The sequence below is a fragment of the Monodon monoceros genome, unplaced genomic scaffold (genome assembly GCF_005190385.1).
Source record: "Monodon monoceros isolate NGI ecotype Baffin Bay Population unplaced genomic scaffold, NGI_Narwhal_1 Super_Scaffold_1, whole genome shotgun sequence".
Lineage (NCBI taxonomy): Eukaryota > Metazoa > Chordata > Mammalia > Artiodactyla > Monodontidae > Monodon > Monodon monoceros.
In genome coordinates this window covers 60493912-60516369 of record NW_021703765.1, presented here as the reverse complement: position 1 = coordinate 60516369, position 22458 = coordinate 60493912, and the positions used below count along the sequence as shown (strand labels likewise).

Below are 22458 nucleotides of genomic sequence, written 5' to 3'. Positions count from 1 at the left end.
CCTGGGAGGGGCTGAGATGCCCAGGACGGCCCAGGGGAAAGGGGACAGGAGTGATGCGCCCCCACCCTCACAGCCCCTCCTGGAAGCTCAGAATCAAGGCACAAGGCCCTTTCAGTGGGGACCTGGACTGGAAGAGACCAGTCCTATCGGGGGCCACAGCACCCGTGTGTGGTCAAGGCGGCCGAAGCCCCGCCCATGGTGTCCCGAGATGTGTGTGTGGGGGTGGGGGTGGGGGTGTGCCCATAGCTCCTCAGCTCGGGGCCCCACGGTCTCCCTCGCACCAGCCCAAGTGTCACCAGCTGCTGACACTTTAGAGGGAAGCTCCCAGCAGGGCTGGGGAGCAGGCGCGCAGCGGCCACGCAGCGGGGAGGAGGGGACGCCTGGCCAACCAGCCGTGGGCGTGGTGGGCGGGGAGTGGTCGTCTGACTCCAGCCTGGGTTGGCTGGGGTGGGGGCCTAGTTATTACTTCAGGGCCTAGAAATACCGCTGGCCGTAAATCAGCCCCTGCTTCAAGGCCGTGGACCCTGCCCCAAGTGTGGGAGGGAGGGCAGGTCTGTACACCACCTGTGTCTGACGACAGCCAAGGCCCAGACCCCGGGCTCGAGGGGAGCAGAGCGAGCAGCCCCTACAGGTGGGTGAGCGTCCAACGTCCTAGAGAGGGTGGCCGAAGGCTCCAGTTACCGCCGCGGCCTCTGGCCAAGCCCGTCTCGGACCAGGACCCTCCAGGAAGGATCCTGGCCACCAGTGGCTCTCGCAGCACATGACCTCAGGTGCCAGGAATGCGCGCGCAGCACGGCCCCATCTGGTTCCCATTACCCTCACTCCACGCAGGAGCCCCATCTGCGCCTCTGCAGCGCCCGCCCGCCCACCCGCCCAGGGAGATTGATTTGGGCTCATTAGAGCTGCTGCCGCGAGGTAAGGCACATCTTTGCCCATGTGGCTCCACGGCCAGCGCCTCAGGGCCAGTTGCGGCACCGAGGGCCCAGGGAGAGGTGCCTGCGGACACCGCGACGCTGAGGCCCTCGAGGCCCTGACACCTCCTCCTTGAGGCCTGCGTTCCAGGACCTGAAGGTGTCTGGGCCTCTGGGGACATGGATGTCTCCAGCGAGGCCACAGTGGGCGGTCGGAGGGAGGAGCGGCGCCTCCTGGGATGCACGCTGAGAGAGGCCCTGGCCGCGGCACGGCCTCCACCAACCTCCCGGCTGGCCTGGCCTCCCTATGCTCTGACTTTCCAATTCATATGCACAGTGAACCTCCAGCTCTGAGCTGGAACATGCCCCATAAATTTAAGTCTGAAGTTCCTGCAGCTGTTTCTCCAACAGGCCAGGGGAGACCAGGCCGACCTGGGCCAGGACGGCAGGAGGGGCCTCTTCCCAGGGTCCTGGGGGCAGGGCCTGGGGGCACTGCAGTCAGTGGGGCCCTCAGGAGAGCCACCTGGGTCTCTAGGCATTTGCAAAGTTGGGCTGAAGTTGAAGCCACAGCAGGACAGAGCACTGGACCTCATGGGGGTGGGGGTCGCTGCCTGGTTCCCACCAGGCAGGAGCAGAGGAGGGTGTGGGGGGAACCCCGATGCCCACCTGGCCAGGCTCTGTGTCCTTGATGGCTCAGAACATGAAGACCCAGCACCACGTGGCTCCGCCCCATGTCTAAAGATGAGCACCATGGTGACTTCCACTCCCACCACCCACACCCAGGACTTCAAGGCCTTGGAGATGCTTCCTCTGGGATGGAGGCTGGAGAAGCTCCACCCCCACAGCCAGCCCCAGCCCTGTAGGGAGGCCTGTTTGACCCCATCCTGCAGGGCCTCTGTGGACTCCCTGGGACACAGGACAGGAAGATGGACGGGAAGCTGCTTTACTGCAAGTCAGGCGAGCGTGGCACAGGCTGGTCTGCAGTGGTGGGGGGGGCGTGGGGGGCAGGGGGTGATGTCAAGGAAGTTGGAACACCTGCCTTGTCCTCGTGTCACATGACTCCTCCCTCCCTCTCCCTCCCCCCTCCCCGGGACTCCACAGGGCTGCTCCCCCCTCAGGACCCTTCCCAGACCCTGGAGCCATGGCCACTCGCTCTGGTTCTAGCTTGGTCCTCCCATGGACTGTGTTTTTTAGGAAGCTAGAGCAGTCCCTCCAGCTGCCGCACGGAAGGTCTCCCTGCTGAGTCCGCCCTCGGCCCCTAGCTCCTGCCCAGGACCCCTCACCCACCCCTGATAGCCCTGCCTCTCGCTATCCTGCACCCAGGGCATGGCAATGCCCGCTGGGCATGGCAGTCTCTCCCGATTTTCACCCATGCCTGCCCTCTCCCACCCACCCAAGTGCACAGAGCCTCTTCCCTGGCTGTGGGGGCCCTGGGCTGCTGGGCAAGGCCTCCCATCTGGGGAGGGCCCGAGAGATGCCCTCTTCCTGCAGTCTCCTGTCTGCAGGGAAGCCTGGACCACACAGCCCCTGTAGAGAGCACAGCCACAGGCCCTGTCCTCCAGAGCTCCAGGAGGTGGGATACACAGCTCCCCACTGGGGCCCCACTCCCCCCCCAGACCTGGGCTCGCAGAGCCGGCCGTGGTCAGGTCTCAGCCTTCTGAGGCTTCCTGGCTAATGGGGGCACCCCCGCCCAGAAGCCAGTGTGCACTCAGGCCACCCTCAGGGGGCTGACAGGCACAGGGCACACCCAGCACCTCACTCCCCAGGACCTCACCCGTCTGAGGCCTCGCCAGGAGGCTCCCCTCCCGGCCAACTCCATCCCCCCCTCCCAACAGGGCTGAGCACTGGGCACCCAGATGTGGCCCCGAAGGGCCCCCCAGCCACGTGGGATGGGAAGCCACTGAGCCGTTACAGCCCTCCCACTGCCCCCGGGCAGCTTGCAGACAGCCACAGGGGCCTCACTAAGGGATTTCTCCATGTAGGGTTTGGGTTTTTTTCTTTTTCTTTTTGATTGATCAGTTCCTTACTGACCAAATTCCTCTGAGTTTTGCAAACGGGCTTGCACAGTCCTGGATTCTACATGCCTTTCCTCTAGATGGACGAGACGTGACCGCTATTAGCCAAGGTCTGAGAGAAACCCAAACCCTGTGAATGGCTCACGAGCGCCAGCCCCTCTACTGCCGCCCGCCAGGCCCGCCCACGCCGGGTCCGATGATTAATTAACTGCGGACCTGCCACAAGTCCTCTTCATGCCTAAATATTGTTCCAGCCCATCAGACTGTTGGTGCAGAGCAGGATAAATGACACCTCGGGCCTGGCCCACTGACCTGCAGGGCCTGCTGCTCATCCAGGCTCCAGACGGCCAGCGCCTTCTCCGCAGAGCCTGAGACGCCCCTGGCCTCCTGGGAGTCGAAGTCCAGACCCATGACGGGCTCCGTGTGGCAGGAGACGCGGCTGCACACTTTCCGTGAGGAGACGTCCCACAGGGCCACTGAGCCGTCCTCGTAGCCAGCCAGGAGGAGAGGGCGGGGACTGGAGTCAGCCTGCGGGGACAGCTCGCTGTCAGCTGGGGGATGCTCGGGGGTCCCGGGCCTTCTGGAGGAGAAGGAGCTTGAGATAGGCCGCCTTCCCCACTGAGCCCTGGGGGGTCTGCACACCCCCAGGGGGCCGACACCCAGACTGGGGCCAGTGCGGGCTGGATGGGGTGCCTGCCGTCGGGGTCTGGGACACTGGCTGGTCCTCCCACTCCTTCCCACCGGCCAAGACGTGCGGCCACCCCTGGGTGGGGCCAGCCACCTGTCTAGAACTGCTGGCCAAAGAAAATCTCGAGCTCCGTCTCAATGAAAAATGAACCTTCTGTACTTTGTCAACGTCGCCGCGGAAGCCCCCCAACCGTCAAGGCTGCAGAGTCAGCGCCTTGCCGGCCGAGCCGCGTGATGGATGAGGGCGCGGGTCAGAGGGCTGCGCAGCCGCCTGCAGGGGAGCATGGGGACCCTGGGTCGGCCTGGCACCGACAGAGAGCGGCCGCCCCGTGCTTGGTGCCCAGTCCCGGGACCGCCGCCAGGACCCGGCACCTTTGCTCTCCACTGAGCTCCCAGGGCTCAGAAACGACCAAGCGCCCCCTGCCAGCGGAGAATTTCCCGAGGCCAGGAGCTCAGCCTGCGGCCCTCAAACCCTGGATGGCCAGCGGTGAGCACAGGGCCTGGGGGCCGCCAGCAAGGCTGCCTCCAGGGTCGCCTGCAACTCCAATGGGGGCCCGCTGCTGGCAGGCAAGGCTGGTGCTGAGCCGCGTGCCTAGGCGTGGCCGACAGCACCCGGGCGGGCCCTCCTGGCCCACCTGCTGGAGCTCGCTGCCCACCCAGAGGGGCTCCATGCCCAGGTGTTGCACACCGTGAGTGTCTAACATGAGTGGACGCTGCCTACGTCCTGAACCCCAGGAAGCAGAGCTCGCCATGCTTGGTGTGAGGGGTATGTCTCAGGGCCCCGCAGAGTGAGGGGAGCCAGGGGAGCCCCGTGCAGACCAGCTCTGGGATCTGGAGGATGCCTCCCACAAGCCCTTTTTTCTGATGATAACATGTGCTCCCAAAAACAAGCAGGAAGGAGGAGTCCAAGAAAGCAGCTGTGAGGAACTTGCCAGGGCCCCTTGGGTCCATCCCCCTTGGGGCACTGCTGTGTCCTCCCACTAGCTTCCCACCGCACTGCCTGGCCCAGCCTGCTCCTCAGCCCCCACCCCGCATGTTCCTCCTGCATCCAGGGCTCCCCCACTGCCTATGGTCTGGGAGCTCTGAGTGCCTAGGCTGGAGCGGGGGCTGCACACCACTGAGCCCCCTGTGCAGGCACACAGGGCGGCCAGGGCAGGAGCCAGACCAGCCACAGGGCCCCGTGCCAGGCTCTGTCCCTGCACTGAGGCCCCTCCACATTCTCTCCTGGCACACAGGGTCCCTGCGGCCCCCCAGGATAGACCCTGCAGGCGGGTCAGGGCTCTGGGGCCTCAGTCCTCTGGCGACCACACCCTTGGTGCCAGGCTGACTTCTGCTCGCTCTGCGTTCCTGTCCCCACCCCGGGTGTGCCAGCCCGAGGCGCCCCCCAGCACCTCGAGGTTCCCCGGGGAGCCCTTAGCTGGGGGCGTGGGGGGGACACTGGAGGACCTGCTCTGAGGGTTGGTGTGGACAACCTCTGACCTCCTACATGACAATCATCCTAAAAACACAGGCCATCCACTCTCAGGAGCAAAACAAGAAATCTCTGAATGTTTCAGAAAGGAATCCCACATTGGGCCACTCTGCCACACTCAGATCAATAAGCTATAACCTGGACCTCCAGGCTTGGCGAGGAATAAAGGGACATTTCAAATCAGCATAGACTTTTCTTAACAGGATGCTTTGCGCTGGATCGGTATCAACTAACACAACTCGATTTGTCCTTCTGTCAACCACGTCAATTACCTTGACAAGTTTGTACATCCCATTTCTGCAAATTTTTCTGATGGAATTCTTACACGATTAGGCAATGACAGCATCTCCAGGGAGGGAGGGTGAGCGGATGCAGCCCCGTCCCACCCGGGGCCTGTGAGCACCAGGCCACCTCCACAGCCTCCGCTGCCCCTCCAGGCGCCCCCCCACCCTGCCTGCTGGCACCAGCAGCTTTGCCATCCAGGTGAGTCTCAGAGCCCCCACTTCCTCACGCCCCTCCCCCATGGGCTTCTCTCAGTTCACAGATGGCAGGGACACCAACTGCAAGACAGGGCAGGGCCCTGGAGGGACAAGAGCTGGGTCCAGGGACCCTGCGGGCACACAGACACCTCCAAACCATGCGAGCCTGGCCGGGTTCGTATGGAGAGTCACAGCAGGGGCAGGAACAGCCTCCCCCTGGTCCCAGGCAGCCCGGGGCAGCTCTGAGGAGGCACAGGTGAGCTGCTCGGAGCTGAAAAACAGGCTGTAGGCAGCGGTCCAGGACAGCCCTGGTCAGTGACCTGCTCCCCATAGCTTCTGCAGCTGTAAAGATGTTGCCGAGACTCTTTCCACATGAATGCACCTGACCATCTGCTCTGCTGCCCCCAGGAGTAGATGCCCATTTTGAGCTGGTGCTGACCGCTGGGGGTGGGAAGCTGCCCCTCTGGTCAGGAGGGTCCCTCCCAGGCCTCGCGCTCAGCCCCAGAGCCAGAACCCATCCTGCAGGGACTCAGGCCTGTGACTCCGCTGCCCCCCGGCTTCTGCCGCAGCCCCAGGAGATGCCTCCAGACCCTCTCTAATCAGAGAGAACAGCCAAGAAAGAAGGAAATGGCGCGGATCAGAAATTCCAAGTGTGGCCGCAGGGAAAGCCAGCACATTAAGCCCACTCCAGCCTCAACAAGGCAAAGAAGTAACAAAAATTAATCCTGACGACGCAGGGGCCGTGCAGGCTTGCAGGGTTAGTCAGCACCCCCTCCCGGCCCCACACCAGGCCGCGCCGGTGAGCAGACCAGAGAGGAGCATGTGGCTCCCCCAGGAGGGGGTCGCTGTCTCCCACACCGCCCTGCGAAGTCGAGGACGAGCCCAGCATCCCCAAAGGGTCTGTAGGCGTCCTCGCAGCAGGAGGGCTGGTGGGCTGGGGACACCAAGGCTGAGAAGGACGCTGTGCACACGCCTCCCGGGGGCCAGTGCCCGTAGGTGATGAGGAACCAAGTCCCTAATGGGCATGATTCACACCTGGCGGGCGTGGCCGGCAGGTGTGGTCGGTGGGCGTGGCTGGCGGGCGCTGGGCCTTACCTGCCAGAGCTGCAGGCACATGGGCATGCCCAGCCTGGCCTGTGCCTCGGGCTTCAGGGAGCACACTGACGTCTTGGACGGCATCTCCAGAATCTGAACCTGACAGTAGGAAAACAAGCTGAGTTGGGCCAGAGCCAAGTCAAGTCTGTGCTGCACAAACAGGAGACTCTTGAGGCCTCAGCCCGGCCACTATGGGCCTGTCTGCGCCTTCGGGAACCCAGGCAGTGCCTCCCGCATTGACCCACGGGCTCCTGGGCTCGGGGACTGCCGGGCTGTGTGGAATGCACGCGTCACTCATGAGTGACTGGCAGGTCCCTTGAGTGGTGTCACTGCCCCGCAGCCACCTCAGGCCTCCTCTGCATTGACCTCTTGGCCAAGCAGGCGGCCTGGCCCACAGCGCTGGCTCAGCTCACTCGGCCTCCCGCCCTCCTCCTGGCACTCCTTCCCTGTCGGGCCCCACACGTGGATGACCCTGAGCCCTCCAGGACTGTCGCATGGCACCCAGACCTGCACACCTGGGGCCCCAGCGCCTGCTCCTCCACCCTGTGCGCCTGACGCTGACACAGCCCCTCCTGCGCCTGGCTGGGTGACATGTACCCACCTGGTGGCTCCGGCCACCCTCCTGGGGACGCTCCACCAACAACAGTGTGTGCCCCGCAGAGCTGCAGGGCACCCCTCGTCGGCACGGGGCAGCCCCAGGTTTGCAGATGAGGGATCTGAGGTCCACACGCGATGGGGCATCGAGGGGACAGAACCTACACCTGCTGGTCCACTTCTGACACCTGGGGCACAGAACCCCCAGGAGGAAAGCCCAGGGTGAACTCAAGGTGTAAATACACAGTGTAGGGCGGGTGTAGCCCTGCTGCTGCTCTCACTAACGCACGTGCACATGCGTGTACACACACGCCCACACACATGCACACACAGCCCCCTCCGCCCGTATCACGTTGCCTGCAGGGCCAGCATCTACCCCAGACACCTCGTTCTCACTGCCCCAAAGAGACGGAAAAGGACCTAAGTGACGTGAGCGTCATCCCGCCATGAATTAGAGGCTGCTAAAAGGAATTCCTGTAGCACCCACGAAGCTCAGGGGAAGCTCCAGCAAAATGAAGGAGGTACAGGAGGACACGGTGGCATGGAGTGTGGCCCAGAAGTGACCGAGCAAACCAAAGAGGAGGGGGCCCTCGGAGCCCTTCTGTCCTCTGAGGTCAGCGGGAGGGAGGCAGGGGTGGGGACTGGCTGGGCCTCAGGCACCCAAGCCCGTCCCAGCCAAGGCGGGGGACCTAGAAGGTCAAGGAACATGGCGCTGGGGGCCGGGTGCCTGCCTTCCTATTTCTGCTCCAACGCCAGCTTCCTAAAACGTCACTACGTCAGGAGGACAAGCTGCTGGGCGATGGGGGAGGGGGGTTCAGGGTCAGAGAGGGATGCCCCCACCCCTGATCTGGGGGCTCAGGAAGACCCCTCTGGTGGCAGTGAGGAGAGGCGCGAGGGCGGGGGGATCGGGCAGCGGCGAGTGGCCCAGAGTGAGGGCGACACCAGGGCAGCCCAGGCCTGGGCTAGGCGCCATGAGAGGGGGCGCAGTGCTGGCATCCAGAACAAGTGCCCCTTGGTCCTTGTGGTCCCAGGAGGGGCTCCGCACTCTGCCGGGGCCTCCCTCACACCGGGATGCTTCCACCTGGCATTCAAGGGCAAGTTTTGTTTCCAGAAGGAAAAATGTTTGGTGCGGGCAAGTGTGGCCACCCAGACGGCTGGGCCTGGCTCTGTCTGGGCACAGGCCAGTGGCACTGATTCCAGGTGGGAACATGGAAAACAGCCCTTTTCCCAGGATATGCAAGGTTCCCAGACCTGTGGCTCCCGGGCCGGGGGGTGGTGGTGTACCAGAAGCTGGGGAGCCGGAGAGAAGCAGAGGGGACGAGCAGTCTCGGGCCAGGCTGGCGGGGGAAGCAGAAGGCAACCTCAGCGGAAGTGTGGTCCGGCCCCCACCACTGAGGAGGCTCGGCGCCACCCGGCTGCTGCCACCAGGAGAAAGCAGAGCCCTCTCTTTTCACATTAATAAAACTTTTAACAGGTTTTTGGCAAACTGGCAAGAAAATCGCATGTAGCTCCTAATTGGTGACTTAAACGCCATCATGAACAAATAGATGCCTGTTCCTGCCTCATTATTTATGAGCTGAATCTGCTTTAAGACTCACGACTCCTCTTGGGTAGGGGCCAAACTTCCCGGGTGCAAGGCTTGCGTCCCTGCCCAGCCCCGCCCGCCGCACAGGCCCACAGGGCAGCAGGGGACACGGGGAGGACGGGGCGTGGGCGGTAGGCAGGGGCCTCCCTCCCCCTGCACATGTACCCCAGGCCCCCACCCACCAGGCCGTCCCGCTGCACTTGGGGCTCCTTCCCCCACTGCCTCGAGCACCCCCATCCCCCTGCCCTCGGCACTCCCCGCCGGCACCCCGTCCTGGGCTCTGCTTCCCCTGGGGATTCTGCCTCTTCTGTCCCTGGGGTGTGAACACCACTGTCCAGACTGACCAGTCCCTGCCACAGATCACTGCTGGACACTCAGCCTGAACTCCATCTGACAGTGACCTTGGGGCTCCATCCCACCCACTGCTCCCAGGAGACCTGTCCTCTGACGGGCCCCGCTCATCTGTGACTGCAATTGCCACCCTGGTGCCAGCCCTTACACCCTGCGTCTCAGCCCCGCCCAAGACCTCTCACGCCAGTGCCCAGTTCTGACCCCAAAAGGCCGCCCTCCCCTGCTGTCCTGACTCTGAGGCCTACCTCGACCTCATGGGGTCTGCCTGGGGCTTCCCTCCATGCCTGCCTGCTCCCAAGGCCCCTGACAGCCTCGGGCCCTGACCTTGTCCATCCCGTGCTGTTCCTGGCTGGGTGCCAGGGCCTCCCAGAGACCTTGGCCCACTTCGGGCCCCTTTCCCGACCCCTAGTGCCGGGGCCACCTCAGGTGACCAGGCCAAGGCTGGCCTGAGGAGCCGCTCAGGGCACAGCATTCCTGCAGCCAGGGGCCAAGGGTGAATGGACTCACTCACCTCATCGATGCCTCTCCCCGGCACAGCCAGCATCCAGCGCTGCAGGCCCCCAGCCAGCACAGAGCCCCTGCAGAAGCCCACACTCTCCAAGAGCACGGAGTCCACGACGGCGCTCCTGCCCTCCGCCAGGTCCCACACGCACAGCTTCAGGTCGCGGCCCTGGCTGCCAAAATAAGAGGAGACGGGCCGTGACCCTCCTAGGTGAGGACAAATGTCAGTGTGTTGTGGGTAGAATGAAATTCTAACCCAAGAATAAAAGAAATCTCCATGAGCCCAGACCCATGAGTGAACACATATATACAAAGGGAGGAGAATTCCCATTAAACAGAAGAGTTCCAGTGAAAGTAGAATGCTATAAAAGGAGGAGGAGAAACCCTCCCCGTGAGATCAGCCCAGGCACAGCTGTGGGGGCAGAGCCCCTGGGCGGACGCTGAGGACGGAGGGACGGGGTATCTGCAGCCCTGAGGTTCACTGTCCACTGTGTGGCTCTAACACTCACCAGAAATGCTCCTCGCTGGGCCTCAGGACTCATTTCCTAGGAGCCTAGGAGGCAGAGGGAACGGTCCCTGCCGGTGGGACACCGTGGACACACTCCCCAGCTGGATGAGCCCCACAGATGTCCCAGACCCCCGACAAGGGGACGAGAAGGGTTTCCTCCCAAAAGCCCACCTCCCCAGTCTGACCCCAAGAAACCCCGGAGCTGAGCCGACGTGAGGGTCACCCCACAGAACCGCCCTCCCATCCTCCTCCCAAGGGGTGAGGTCCAGACAAGCAAGGGAAGAAGCAGCAGCATAGGCCCGTGGGGACAAAGGGGACAGGACAGTGGGCCAGTCCTGGAGCTGTGGAAGGGGACAGGAGGGCACGCGGGGCCCGGAATCTACCTGCACCGTTGGGAGACCTCGGTGCTGCGTGGATGGATGCCCCCCAGGTAGACCCAGGGCACCCGATCCTGATCCAGACCCCAGCTCTGTCTGGAGAACCGCTGGTGTTGGCAGGATGTGCCTGGACCCTGGGGAGCAGGAGTCATTCGGCCTGAAGCGGCAGCGACGCAGGAGAGAGAGAACATGAGGCCTCTCGACACCATGTCTGAGTGGAGCTCAGGAGAGAAGCAGCAGTGGGAACCATGCTCTCACACAGAGGCGCCGGCGCCGGCCAAGGGCGCCCACACAGGGAGGGAGGACTGTCCTGTATCTAAGGAACCCCCAGAACAGTGGCCCCCTGCCTCCTTCGCCTGGACCCCTAACTGCTAACGCTGTACACGCGCCCAGCTGCGCCGCCACCTCCACGCTTTCCCCCACAGCGAGGGACCCTGGCACAGCCCATGTGGGTCAGTGCCGGTCACGGAGAGGCGAGCTCGGGGCCCCGGGACAAACACTGGGCTGGTCAGCGCTCACCAGGCCCTTGGACTGGATGGGCCACGCCTTTCCCTGTCCCTTGTGTGTGTGCGTGTCATCCCCAGGGTGACATTTCCACGTTTGGGGAGGACAGCAAGGGGATGACACTGCACACAAGGCCGACTGCCCACCCTGATCACCTGGACAGAGGTGCCCGCCAGGTGTGTTCACTCAAAGCCCCTCCCCCTGCCGTGGGCACTTCTGGGAAAGACACTGTGACATCCGCCACCCTGGCCTCAGATGACCCAGCGCCTCCACCCACTGTGGTGCTGCCCGCCAGCCCTGCAGACGGTCATCTTCCACGTCCACAAGGCACACCCACCAGACAGCGGGCTCTTGCCTCTTCTCTCCCCTCCTCCCATCAGTCTGGACTCACACATTCCTGTGTTACTGATGGGTCATTACCCAGAGTTCTCATTGATTTTTGTGCCCTAACCATCCCAGACTGGCCAGTGGGAGCCCCTTCAAGGACACTGGTGGTCTCTGAGCAGCCCCACCGCTGGATCCGGGGGCCCCCAGCACCGGGAGGCCCGGTGGGAGTCTTCTCAAGCCTCATCCACAACAGCTCCAAGTGGACAACCCAGATCTCCACTGACACAGAAAGGTGAGGAATCTGGGTACACACGTCCAGAGGAATAAGACAGAAAGGCCCACACAACACACTGCAGCCGTGCACACCCTGGCGGGTCTCGCAGACACAGAATCAAAACAAAGGAAGCTGCTCCATATCGCTCCATTTAGGTTAAAAGAAAAAAAAAACATAAAACGAGTCTATGCTTTTTGGAGATGCATATTCAGACGGTAAAGCAAGAATGAGGTGGAGGGGCTGCCTCCTGAGGATGAGGACAGGCCACTGGGCGGGCGTGGGGCGGGCAGTGGCTGCCCAGGTGTCCACCCATGACAAGATGGTCTGAAACTTGTCTTATGCACCTTCCTGTAAGTACATCACGCCTCCCAATAAAGGAAGAAGGAAACAAGCCCACCCAGGCAGCTGTAGAGGCACAGGTGCATCCTCAGGGGTACAGGTGTGGCTGGGGTGTCTGCAGAGCCCTGGCTCCCAGCTTTGTCCTCCGGCCCCTTGACATGAAAGGGCACCTTCCCCCTCAAGGGCCACTTTGGAGGCTTGACTTCCAAACACAGCTGGGCCCCGGCCTCTAGTGCAGCCTCCAAGCACCTGCGTGGTCTGCGCCTGCCTAGGCGGGGGGCCCCCACAGCGCCATCCGTCATGCACATGCGCAGGGTGCCCCTGGAGTTGCCACCCCACACAGCACCAGCCAGCTCTCCAAGGGGTGGAACTCCCGGCTTGAGGCTCCCCAAGGCCAGCCCAAGGTGCGCGGAGGAGCATGAGGTCCAGAAGGGCTTACACCTCGGCTCAAACCTCAGGAGGAAGTTTCCAGCAGCTTTGTGGGGTCTTCAGACACAGCATCCACTCTAATCATCAGGGAAAGAGCAAAGCCACGTGAGGGCTCTGCAGTGAGGGGTGCGTCTGGGCAACTGGGCAGGGAAGGAGCGAGGGTCTGAGATGGATGGACAAGCACACACACCCAGGGTACGGCCTCCAGGACTCCTGGGGCCTCAGCCACCTGCAGGGAGTGGGAGCGGCTTCAGTCCCACACAAAAGTGCTTTGAAGCCACTGGGGGCCCAAGAGGCCTTGTTTAATGGGGACTGGGCTCCACGGTGCCCAGGGGTCCAAGCTCCAAGTCTGGAGCAGGAGAGCAGAACCATCTGGGAGTTCTGGGGCAGAGGGCACCGGGGAAAGCCCTCTTTGACTTAGCAGATTTCTGACAGGGGTGGGAGAGCTGGGACCCCTGTACAGGGGCAGATGTCAGGGCCGCCCCAGATAGCAGTCGCTCTGGCTGCCAGGTGGCCCCCGCTCCCTCCTGTCCGTGCCCTTCCCTCACCATCCCCCTCTCCAGGGGAAGGAGGGAAGCCCCCTGACTTACTCCCTCACCCACCAGCGCCCTCTTGCTGCCTCCTGGCCCACCTCCCACCTGGGGTCCCAGCCCGTCACCTCCACAGGACCCTCCCTCACTGCTACCCAGCCCCCAGACTCCCCAGTCCCGGCCCACCATGGCGTCAACACATGCAACCCCCTGTGCCAGGGGGCCACACCCCTCGCTCTGCCATCTCCCACCCACCCACACTGGCAGCCCAGAGTTCCACGGCCCTGGCACCTGCACGGCATCCCAGTCCCGCCTGGGGCAGCCGCACTGGGCAGGGAGTGGGGCCCCATCAGCCTGGGTGAGCTTTAGGTTCAGCTCTGTGCCACCCTGGCGACCAGTCCTCCCTGCCTCGTGGGAAGGTGGCTCCATGGCCAGGGAGAAGGCTGCGCTGCAGAGCGGCTATGAGGACACCAGGGCCCGTGACTTGCAGGAGGGAAGTGGAGGCTCCTCCAAGTACTGGCCCCCAGCCCTCGCCCTGGGGGCCCCAGCAGGCCAGGGTGGGCTCGGACAGAGCCGTCCTAAGCGTCCATCGGGCTCTTCTCAATGGGCACCCGCCCGGAAGGCCCACACACCCGGGCTGCGCTGCCCTCGACAAGTCACCCGGTTCTGCCACTGTTGGGGCCGTCCTGGCAGCTGGGGGAGGCCTTCAGGGCCTCCCCTAGGAAGCTCACGGAACCCCCCCGAAGGCCACAACCTGGCTCACTGCCACCAAGACTCACCTGAGGAGCTGGGGCCCCTGGGGCAGTGTCTGCAGCCAGGTCACACACTGGCCCCCATGGCCATCCAGGGTGGCGACCACCCTCCGTGTCTGCAGGCTCCAGATGTGCACCAGCCCACGAAGGGACCTGTTCAGAGAAGCTCCAGTCAGGCTCGGGCATGGGGGGGATCGGGCTGGACACCACGCAGCCGGTGGGTCAGATGCTCCAGCCAGCAGCTCCCAGCTCAGGGGACAGCTCTGAACACATAACCAGGGGACACGTGCTCCTCTTACAGGGAGGGTGGCAGGGCCCTGGGCAGCCTCTTCTCTGGAGAGGCGGGGAGGCCGCCACTGACAGTGCCAGCTGCCTGGCGCCTCTAACGGAGACCATGTCCCTGCGTCCTCCACGGGGGAGGCCCGAGGGGACAGCGCGTCGAGGGCTCTGAAAGGGTGAGTGCCCAGGTGATGGGCAGCCTGAGCCCCTTACCCCCCGACTTCACCCTGGGCCGGGGGTACTCACCCTGAGAGGAGCAGCGGGCGCCCCTGCCCCTGGGCTCCTTCGCAGAAATGCAGTGTGTGCACCGCTGACTGGGCGCCTCGGAGGACAAACTGGGGGTCTGGTGGTGGGAGCGGTGGGGTTGCCATGCTTGTCACCTGGGGACCGAGGAAGGGCGTGAATGACTCACCTGTCCTCCTTCGGGAAGGCACAGGAGCATCCCTGGATGCTGCCCACCCCTGCACCCTCTGTCCCAACAGGTACTGTCCCCAGGCAAGGGCAGCAGTGCCCACACCCCCCACCAACTTGGGCAGGGTCCTCCTCGTCCCAGCTGTCCACACACTGGGAGCACTCGTCCTGCCCTCTGCCCAGGCCTCGCTCCAGCTTCTCCCTCAGGGGGCCCTCCCCAACGAACCCTCCCAGCCAAGTCAGAGGTGTATGGGGTCCACGGTCTTCGTCACATGGGCTGCAAACACGGCCCGCCGGGTCCTGGTCCTGCTCATCACAACCTCCAACTGTTACAGCCACCCAAGGAACCGTCCGGTGAGCTGCTCTAGGCCTCCCAGGCTCAGGTTCGAAGTGTTCCAGAGCCTGCACGCTGCCACCAAGGGGCAGAAGGGCCAGCACAGGTGTGTGTGTGGGCAAGGGGCGGGGCCCAGTTACCCAGCCACTCCCCTGGAGGGCTGCTCTCAGAGGACAGACCCTTCCTCAAATCACTGGTCCTGTGTGTAAGGCCTGCTGGGCCCACCCACCCCAAAGGAGAAGCTGCCAGGGCCCCCCCCGAGCCCACCCCAACCACGCCACCCCAATTTCACAGGGAGCCAGGGCCACGTATGTCTGCACGCAGGCCCTGGGCCAGGCCGAGGGTGTAGAGGGGACGGCTAGGAGTGGACCCCCCGGGAGCTGGGGCAGCTGGGGGGGCCTCTCCTGCTGGGCTCTGGGACAGCCCCCACCCAGCCTGCACACAGCAAGGGGGAGGCGCCCACACAGCTGCCAGAGGGGGGAAGTGAAAGGGCCCAGAGTGGGCCGTCGGGAAAGGGCTCCGGGGACAGAGGGACAGGCCACCCCCACACAGGCTCCCACCGTGCAGCCCCCCAACACACACACACGTGCTCACACAGGCGCACACGCGCACACACACACGCACACACACACACACACACACACACACACACACACGCAAGCAGCACGGTGGCCCTGGGCAGCGCCAGCAGAAACCCAGCCCACACCTGCCACCTGCCTGCGGCCTGACGGGCGTTTCCACAACCTCACCGCACCAGGCTAGCTCCCAGGTGATGAAATCAAGTCCTCCTCCACTGTTTTCCCCGGACGTAGGGAATAAACCCGTCAAGTTGTTACAACAGCCGGACGCTCAGGCCAAGACGAAGCCTCGGCAATTAAGGGCTCCATCATTTCAAGCAATTAAAGTAAACACTTTATTTGAAAACTAATTAATTCTAGCTACATATTTTTCCCATGACAATACTCTATGATGACTTGATTTATGACGTCTAATTATTCTTTATTAATCTAATTGAGAATAATCGTATTATCCTATCTCCGGGCACCAGGCCGCCCGGAGCGGTGAGCACGATGGCTGCCCACCGGCCTTGCCCCCCGCTGGCCTTGCCCCCACCTCCACTGGCCTGTCATTCTCCCCCCACCCAGAGGGCAAAGGAGCCTGAAACTTAATCCATGGAGCACAACTTTGGGTTCTGCAAGACACATTCCTTTAAAAATTAAAAAGAGAGAGTCTGACAGCCTTTCCACCATTGCTACAAATGCCCCCAGAGCCCCCCAGGCCCGGCCCACAGACGGAGGACAGCCGCAGGGCTACTCCTGTGGAGGGGGGACCCGGCCTCCCCACTACCCTGGTGTGGGAGCAGAGTGCAGTGTGGGCAGGGCCACAGAGCCTGCAGCTGGCCCTGCCCTAGGGCACCTGCTGCCCTAGGGACCTGGAGTCCCAGGTCCACGAGGGACAAAGTTTGAGCCCTCTGGAGGTGGGTAATCTCGAAGGAGTATCCCCTACAGATGAGGTCCCCGGGGCCATGGGCTCAGTGTTAGGCTGAACCAGAACCAAAGCTGTGCTCGGAGATTCTAGAATGTCACCGCCCTCAGCTCTCAGCCCCAAATCACACCACCTTGGGGCCCCCCAACTGCAGGCTGTGCATCTCTCAGAAGGACCCCTTCAACCCAGGCCTCAGTGAATTCACAGGAAAAAACCTAAGAAATGCCGGCTCCCAGCCAACACTCGTAAAAGCAGACAAGGAGGCCCAGCCCTGCGAGGACCAGGAGCACCAGGAACCGCAGGCGCAGACCTGGACCCGAGCAGAGCGTTCAGGTCTGTGAAATATAATGCTTCACGGCTTTAAAGAAATAAAAAGATGGAACTGAATGTACAAGCAGAGAGCATCACCTCTCAGATCCAGAAAATGACCCGACTGGGGAAAAGCTATTGGGAGCAGGAGATCTGCTGTGCCTACAGGTCGTTTATGAATCACAGAGGAAATGCTCCTTCATGAGGGGACACCGGGCTGTCACCACCGGCACTGTCCTTGAAGCGGGCCACCCACAGTAAACAGCCTGCATCACTCATCTCCTGAGGGCCCATCGCCGTCCACCTATGCCAGCAACGTTCGGGAACCTCCAGACATACCCACCAGGGGCCCAGACAGGACACCCAGCTCAGACTCATGGCAAAGGTCAAGGTCAAGAAAAACAGCGAGAGAAACAGCAGGGTGACTCTTCTAAATTCAGAGACTAAAGAGCATGTCGACCAAATGCAATGTGTGAACCTTGATTAGATCCTGATCAGAAACAGGGGCCACAACTGGGGGAATCTGAATACAGGCTGCAGATAATATAGAATTAATATTGCTAAGTTTCTTGGGGAAAACAATGGTATTTTATGTAGAAGAGTATCCTTATTCCTAGGATACAGTATTTTAGGGATGAAATGTTATGTCTGCAATCTGTTTTCAAACGTTTCAGAAAAAAAACCCTCGACCTGTGTCTAGCTACATACAAGTACACAGGCAGAGAAGTAAAGCAAATGTGGCAAAATGCCCGCCATCGGTGAACACAAGTACTCACTACTCCACACTTGCCACAAACCCACACGGGACTTGTATCCAGAATAGATAAAGACACAGATCAATAACATAAAGAAGCAAACACCAAACGTTAAATGAGCAAAAGACTTGAACAGATGTTTCACAAGAAACATAAATACCTAACAAACATAGGAAGAGATGTTTAACCTAATTAATAATCTTGGAAATGCCTGTTCAACCCTAGCGTGAAATAACTGCACTCCTAGCAGATTAGCCAAAAATTAAACAGCCTGGCAAATGCTGACCAAGATGTGGGGCAACTGGAGCCGTGTACCACATTGGAGGGGCCTATGTGGAACCAATCACCGTGGAAAACAATCAGGGACCACCTGGCACGCCCTATGACCCAGCAACCCCACGCTTAAACACCCTAAAGAAACTTGCACACTTGCACACAAAGACTTGTACAAGAGTGTTCATAGCAGTATTGTGCATAATAATAAAAACCAGAAACAACCCAAATAACCATCAACTGCAAAATGGGATGCTTCTGGCACATTCATATGACAGAATACTCCACAGAACTGAAAATGAATAAACTCCAGTGTCACACAGAAGAAGTTCAAAATCATGATTTTCTTCGAAAGACATTAAGGAAGTAAAAAATGCTAGAAACAAGGATAAAATAGTTGCAACATATATCTGATAAAGGACTCATACTCAGAATATGTGTCAATAAGAGGAACAAGTTAAAGTGATTCCAAAAGGCTGAAATTAAAGATAGACAAAGGTATGTCAGGCAAACAGAAACAGTAAGAAAATAGGAGTTGAAACACTGACATCAAAGTTTAATTCTAGGGACTTCCCTGGTGGTGCAGTGGTTAAGAATCCATGTGCCAATGCAGGGGACACAGGTTCCAGCCCCGGTCTGGGAAGATCCCACATGCCACGGAGCAACTAAGCTCGTGCACCACAACTACTGAAGCCCGCCCGCCTACAGCCCGTGCTCCGCAACAAGAGAAGCCACTGCAATGAGAAGCCCGCGCGCTGCAACAAAGAGTAGCCCCCGCTCGCCGCAACTGGAGAAAGCCCACGTGCAGCAACAAAGACCCAACATAGCCAAAAATAAATTAATTAATTAATTTAAAAAAAAGTTAAATTCTAGCCAAAAAGCATCAGATTTGACAAAGGCAGACACTTTCTAATACTAAGCTGTGGTTCACAATGAATGTATGAACATCTATGTACTAAGTAACAGAAACAACACCTTTATAAAGCACAAACTACAGGAGATGCAAAGAGGCACAGAAAAAAACTCACTAGTAATTGGAGAATGTAATATACTACCGTCAGTACAGGTCAGACCAAGTGACAAAATAAGTAAGGAGACAGAGACTCAACAAGGTAAACAGTATGGAACTGTAGGGAACTCCACACTCTGACAACAGACACTACACCTTCTCCTCAAGGGCACATGAATGCTTTCTCTGTGATCATATACTGCGCCACAATGGAAACATCAGTAAGTTCCGCAAAGAAGAAATATTAACATTATAAACAATATTCTATGATCACAGTGCAATTAAACCAAAAAATTAACAAAATAAAAACCAAAAAGATCTTTCCAACTAAAAATTTTAAAAAATTTATTAAATGACTTCTAGGTAAAAGGGGAAATACTTAAACCACAAATTTTTTAAAATGACAAAACAACATTACATACCAAGATTCATCAGATATATTTAAAGCTTTGGTCAGAAGAAAAATAGAGATTGATATCACTTATCATACAAAAATAGCAAATAAAATATTAGCAAACAAAATACAACATCAAATTAAGAACATAATACATGCTGACCAAGTGGAATTTATCCTAGAATGCAAAGTTGGTTCAATTAGGAAATCCATTAATGTCATACATCATATTAATAGATTTATAAAGAAAAAGCATATGATTATCTCCATAGATGCTGATAAAGCCTCTGACAACATTCAATACCCTTTTTTTTTTTTTTTTTGCGGTACACAGGCCTCTCACTGTCGTGGCCTCTCCCGTTGCGGAGCACAGGCTCCGGACGCGCAGGCCCAGTGGCCATGGCCCACGGGCCCAGCCGCTCCGCGGCATGTGGGATCTTCCTGGACCGGGGCACGAACCCGTGTCCCCTGCATCGGCCGGCGGACTCTCAACCACTGTGCCACCAGGGAAGCCCTCAATACCCATTTTTAATTAAAATACTTAAGCAAACAGAAACTGATGGGTTTCTTAAAAATGATTATAATACATACACACACACACATACACACACACCCTCCTTAGTTCTAAAGCCAACACATTACTTTATGAAGAAATATCAGAGGTATTTCTATTAAGATCAGGATACCCACTGTCTACACTACTAGTCAACATTGTATGGGAGGTTTAAGCTGATTCAGTTAGACGAGAAAAATCAGTTAGAGGCATATGAATTGGAAAAGAAGATGTTAAATTCTCTTCCAGATGACATGATGGTATACATTGAAAGCCCTAGATAATCAATGACAAAACAGATCCAAACATTAAAAGAACAGGACTTACCTAGAGGTCCAGTGGTTAAGACTCTGTGCTTCCACTGCAGGGGTCATAGGTTCGATCCCTGCTCGGGGAACTAAGATCCTGCATGCTGTGCACCATGGCCGCGGCCAAAAAACAAATAAGCAAACAAACAAATGAAAAAACAAACATTAAAGGAAAACTTCAGTGATAGTAGCAGCAAATAAAACTAGCAAAGAGAACTCAACAGCTTCCATGTACACAACCAATAACCCGTCAGAGAAAATCCCACTTAAAATACCAACTAAGAAGATAAAATACTTAACAATAAATTTTTTAACTTTTACACATCAAAAGAGATAAAAATCAAAGTATCTTTAAAACACATAAAGTCTTCAAAATTAAAGAAGGACTAAATACCAAATAGAAAATTGGGCAAAAGACATGAATAGACAATTCACAAATAAAGATATGAAAATGGCCCTTAAACATAAGAAAAGATGCTTAACCTCACTCATGGAGAAATGTAAATTAATACCACCTAAAGAGGCTTCTGGTTCTGGCCAGGATGAAGCAGGCTCACTACAGCCTCTCTCCTCTCTATCTGGCAGATTGCAACTAAAAACTCTAGACAAAATATAAACAGCAATTACTTGAAAACTCTGAAAAGTGAACAATAGCAGACAGACTTTGGAGGCAAGCAAAAACTTGGAGAATTGATCTGAATGGGCACAAGCTTCCTGCTTTTATTTTTATGTCTTGGGGCACTGCCTTGAGGGTGGGTCTAAGTTGCACTGCTGCAAGGCAGTGGTAGCTAAAACTTGGAGAGACACTTTTTCTCTGCACTGAGATTAGTTTAAGTCCTAGATTGAGTTAAAAACATAATATATAATACAAGAAATATAGTCAAAAAGCCAATAGAATCCTAGATTCTAAAAAGTTAGGGTTTGACTCCCTGATGGCCTGTGTTTCTCTTCTCTCTTGGCCCTGCCCCGAGGATGGGCCCTGGACACGGAGCTATGTGGAAGAAGTGACTCTGAGAGACCCCTGTCGTTCTGATCAGAGGAACCATGGAGAAAGAACCCTGCCAGATCCTCTGTGTGTATGAGAATGGCAGAGAGGAGAGATCTAAAGAAAAAGATCCCTTAATTCTGTGAATGAACCCACAAAAGCCCCAGGCTCTTCTCTGAGCTGCATACATGTGGGATAGACCCAAAGCAGCACCAGCTTTAAGACCTGAACTAGGACCTAAACCACTGCCCAAGTCTCAGGCTGAACCCAGAGTGGCTGGTGAGTGGGAGAGACCTAAAGCAGTGTATCAAGAGCCTTGAAAATGGAAATGAAAGTAAAACTGTAGCCCACAGAGGGTGAGACAATCTAACTGGGTTGAATGCCTGTTAACACGAAACTCAACATCCTCCAGAGGACCCAATGTAATACCCGGTCCAGGGTATGTCTAGGATACAACACAAAATTATTCAACACACAGAACCAGGAAATGAGGTCAATTCTCAAAGGAAACGACAATTTACAGATGCCAACCTCAAGACAGTTCAGATGTTGGGAATATCAGATAAGGGTTTTAAAGCAGCTTTTATGATTATATTCCATGAGGCAAAGGTAAACACACTTGAAATGAATGAAAGAAAGTTCCCAGCGGAGAGAAAAATTTTTTAAAAAAAAGGAAGTTCCAGAACTAAATAATACAATATCTGAAACAAAGACATTCAATAATGGAATCAGAGATGACAAAGGAGAGAGTCAGTGACATGAAGACTGGTCAAAAGAACTTATCCAATATAAGATCAGAAAGAAAAAAGACTGGAATAAATGATTAGAGCATCAGGGACTGCAGAATAATAGAAAAAGGTCTAACATTCATGCATGGGAGTCTGAGGACAAGAGAAGGAGATGGGGTAGGAAAATTACCTGAATAAATAATGCCCGAAACGTCACGAATTTGGGAAAAGACAAAAATGTATAAATTCAAGAACTCAATGAATCATAAGCAGGATAAACTCAAAGAAAACCATACTCATGTCATAATTAAACTGCTGAAAAATAACAGCAGTAAAATCCTGACAGTAACGGCACGTTACACATAGGAAAATCATCATCTGTGTGAACGTGAATTTCGTATCAGAAACCATGGAAGTCAGAAGACAGTGGAACATCTTTAGAGTAAACAAAAGAACTCTATACCCAGCAAATTATCTTTTGGGAATGAAGGCAAAATAAAGGTATTTTCAGGTGAAGGAAAACCAAGAGAATTTCTTGCGGGAAGATATTTCCTAAAAGAAATATTAAAGAAGGTTCTACAGCTCAAAAGAAAGATCAGAAAGAAATGTGGAACTCCAAGAAGATAGAGGAAGAGAAATGGTAAACATAAAAGACAAATTTCCACCTCTTAAGTGAACATGTATATTGTTGGGGTTTGCAATCTGACAGCTATAACATGAAGGGGGGAGGGTAAGGGGACCCATATGGATGTAAGGCTTCTACTAACTATTAAAAACATAATATATAAGAGATACAGACAAAAAGCTAACAGAAAATTTAACCAGAGTATTTGAAAATATCCAAATAATCCAAAAGAAGGATGGAAAGAAGGGATAGAGGGCTAAAGCATCAGGAAAATGAGAAAA

The 22458-nt window shown here is 57.2% G+C and overlaps 1 protein-coding gene across 3 annotated transcripts in view; it reads right to left on the bottom strand.

Moving 5' to 3' along the window:
* GNB1L (G protein subunit beta 1 like) overlaps nt 1–22458 on the bottom strand; it is a 46822-nt gene that overhangs the window by 8890 nt on the left and 15474 nt on the right. For 2 of the 3 annotated variants that reach the window (XM_029224872.1, XM_029224882.1), the window contains exons 3-7: nt 14255–14388; nt 13757–13882; nt 9700–9862; nt 6659–6757; nt 3239–3454 (exon numbers count right to left, since the gene is read on the bottom strand). In XM_029224872.1, coding sequence (XP_029080705.1) covers nt 3239–3454; nt 6659–6757; nt 9700–9862; nt 13757–13882; nt 14255–14379 — 729 coding nt within the window. In that variant the 5' untranslated portion in view covers nt 14380–14388. Of the gene's footprint in view, nt 1–3238; nt 3455–6658; nt 6758–9699; nt 9863–13756; nt 13883–14254; nt 14389–19858; nt 19944–22458 lie in introns of all 3 variants that reach the window. The other variant, XM_029224862.1, reaches the window with a different exon arrangement.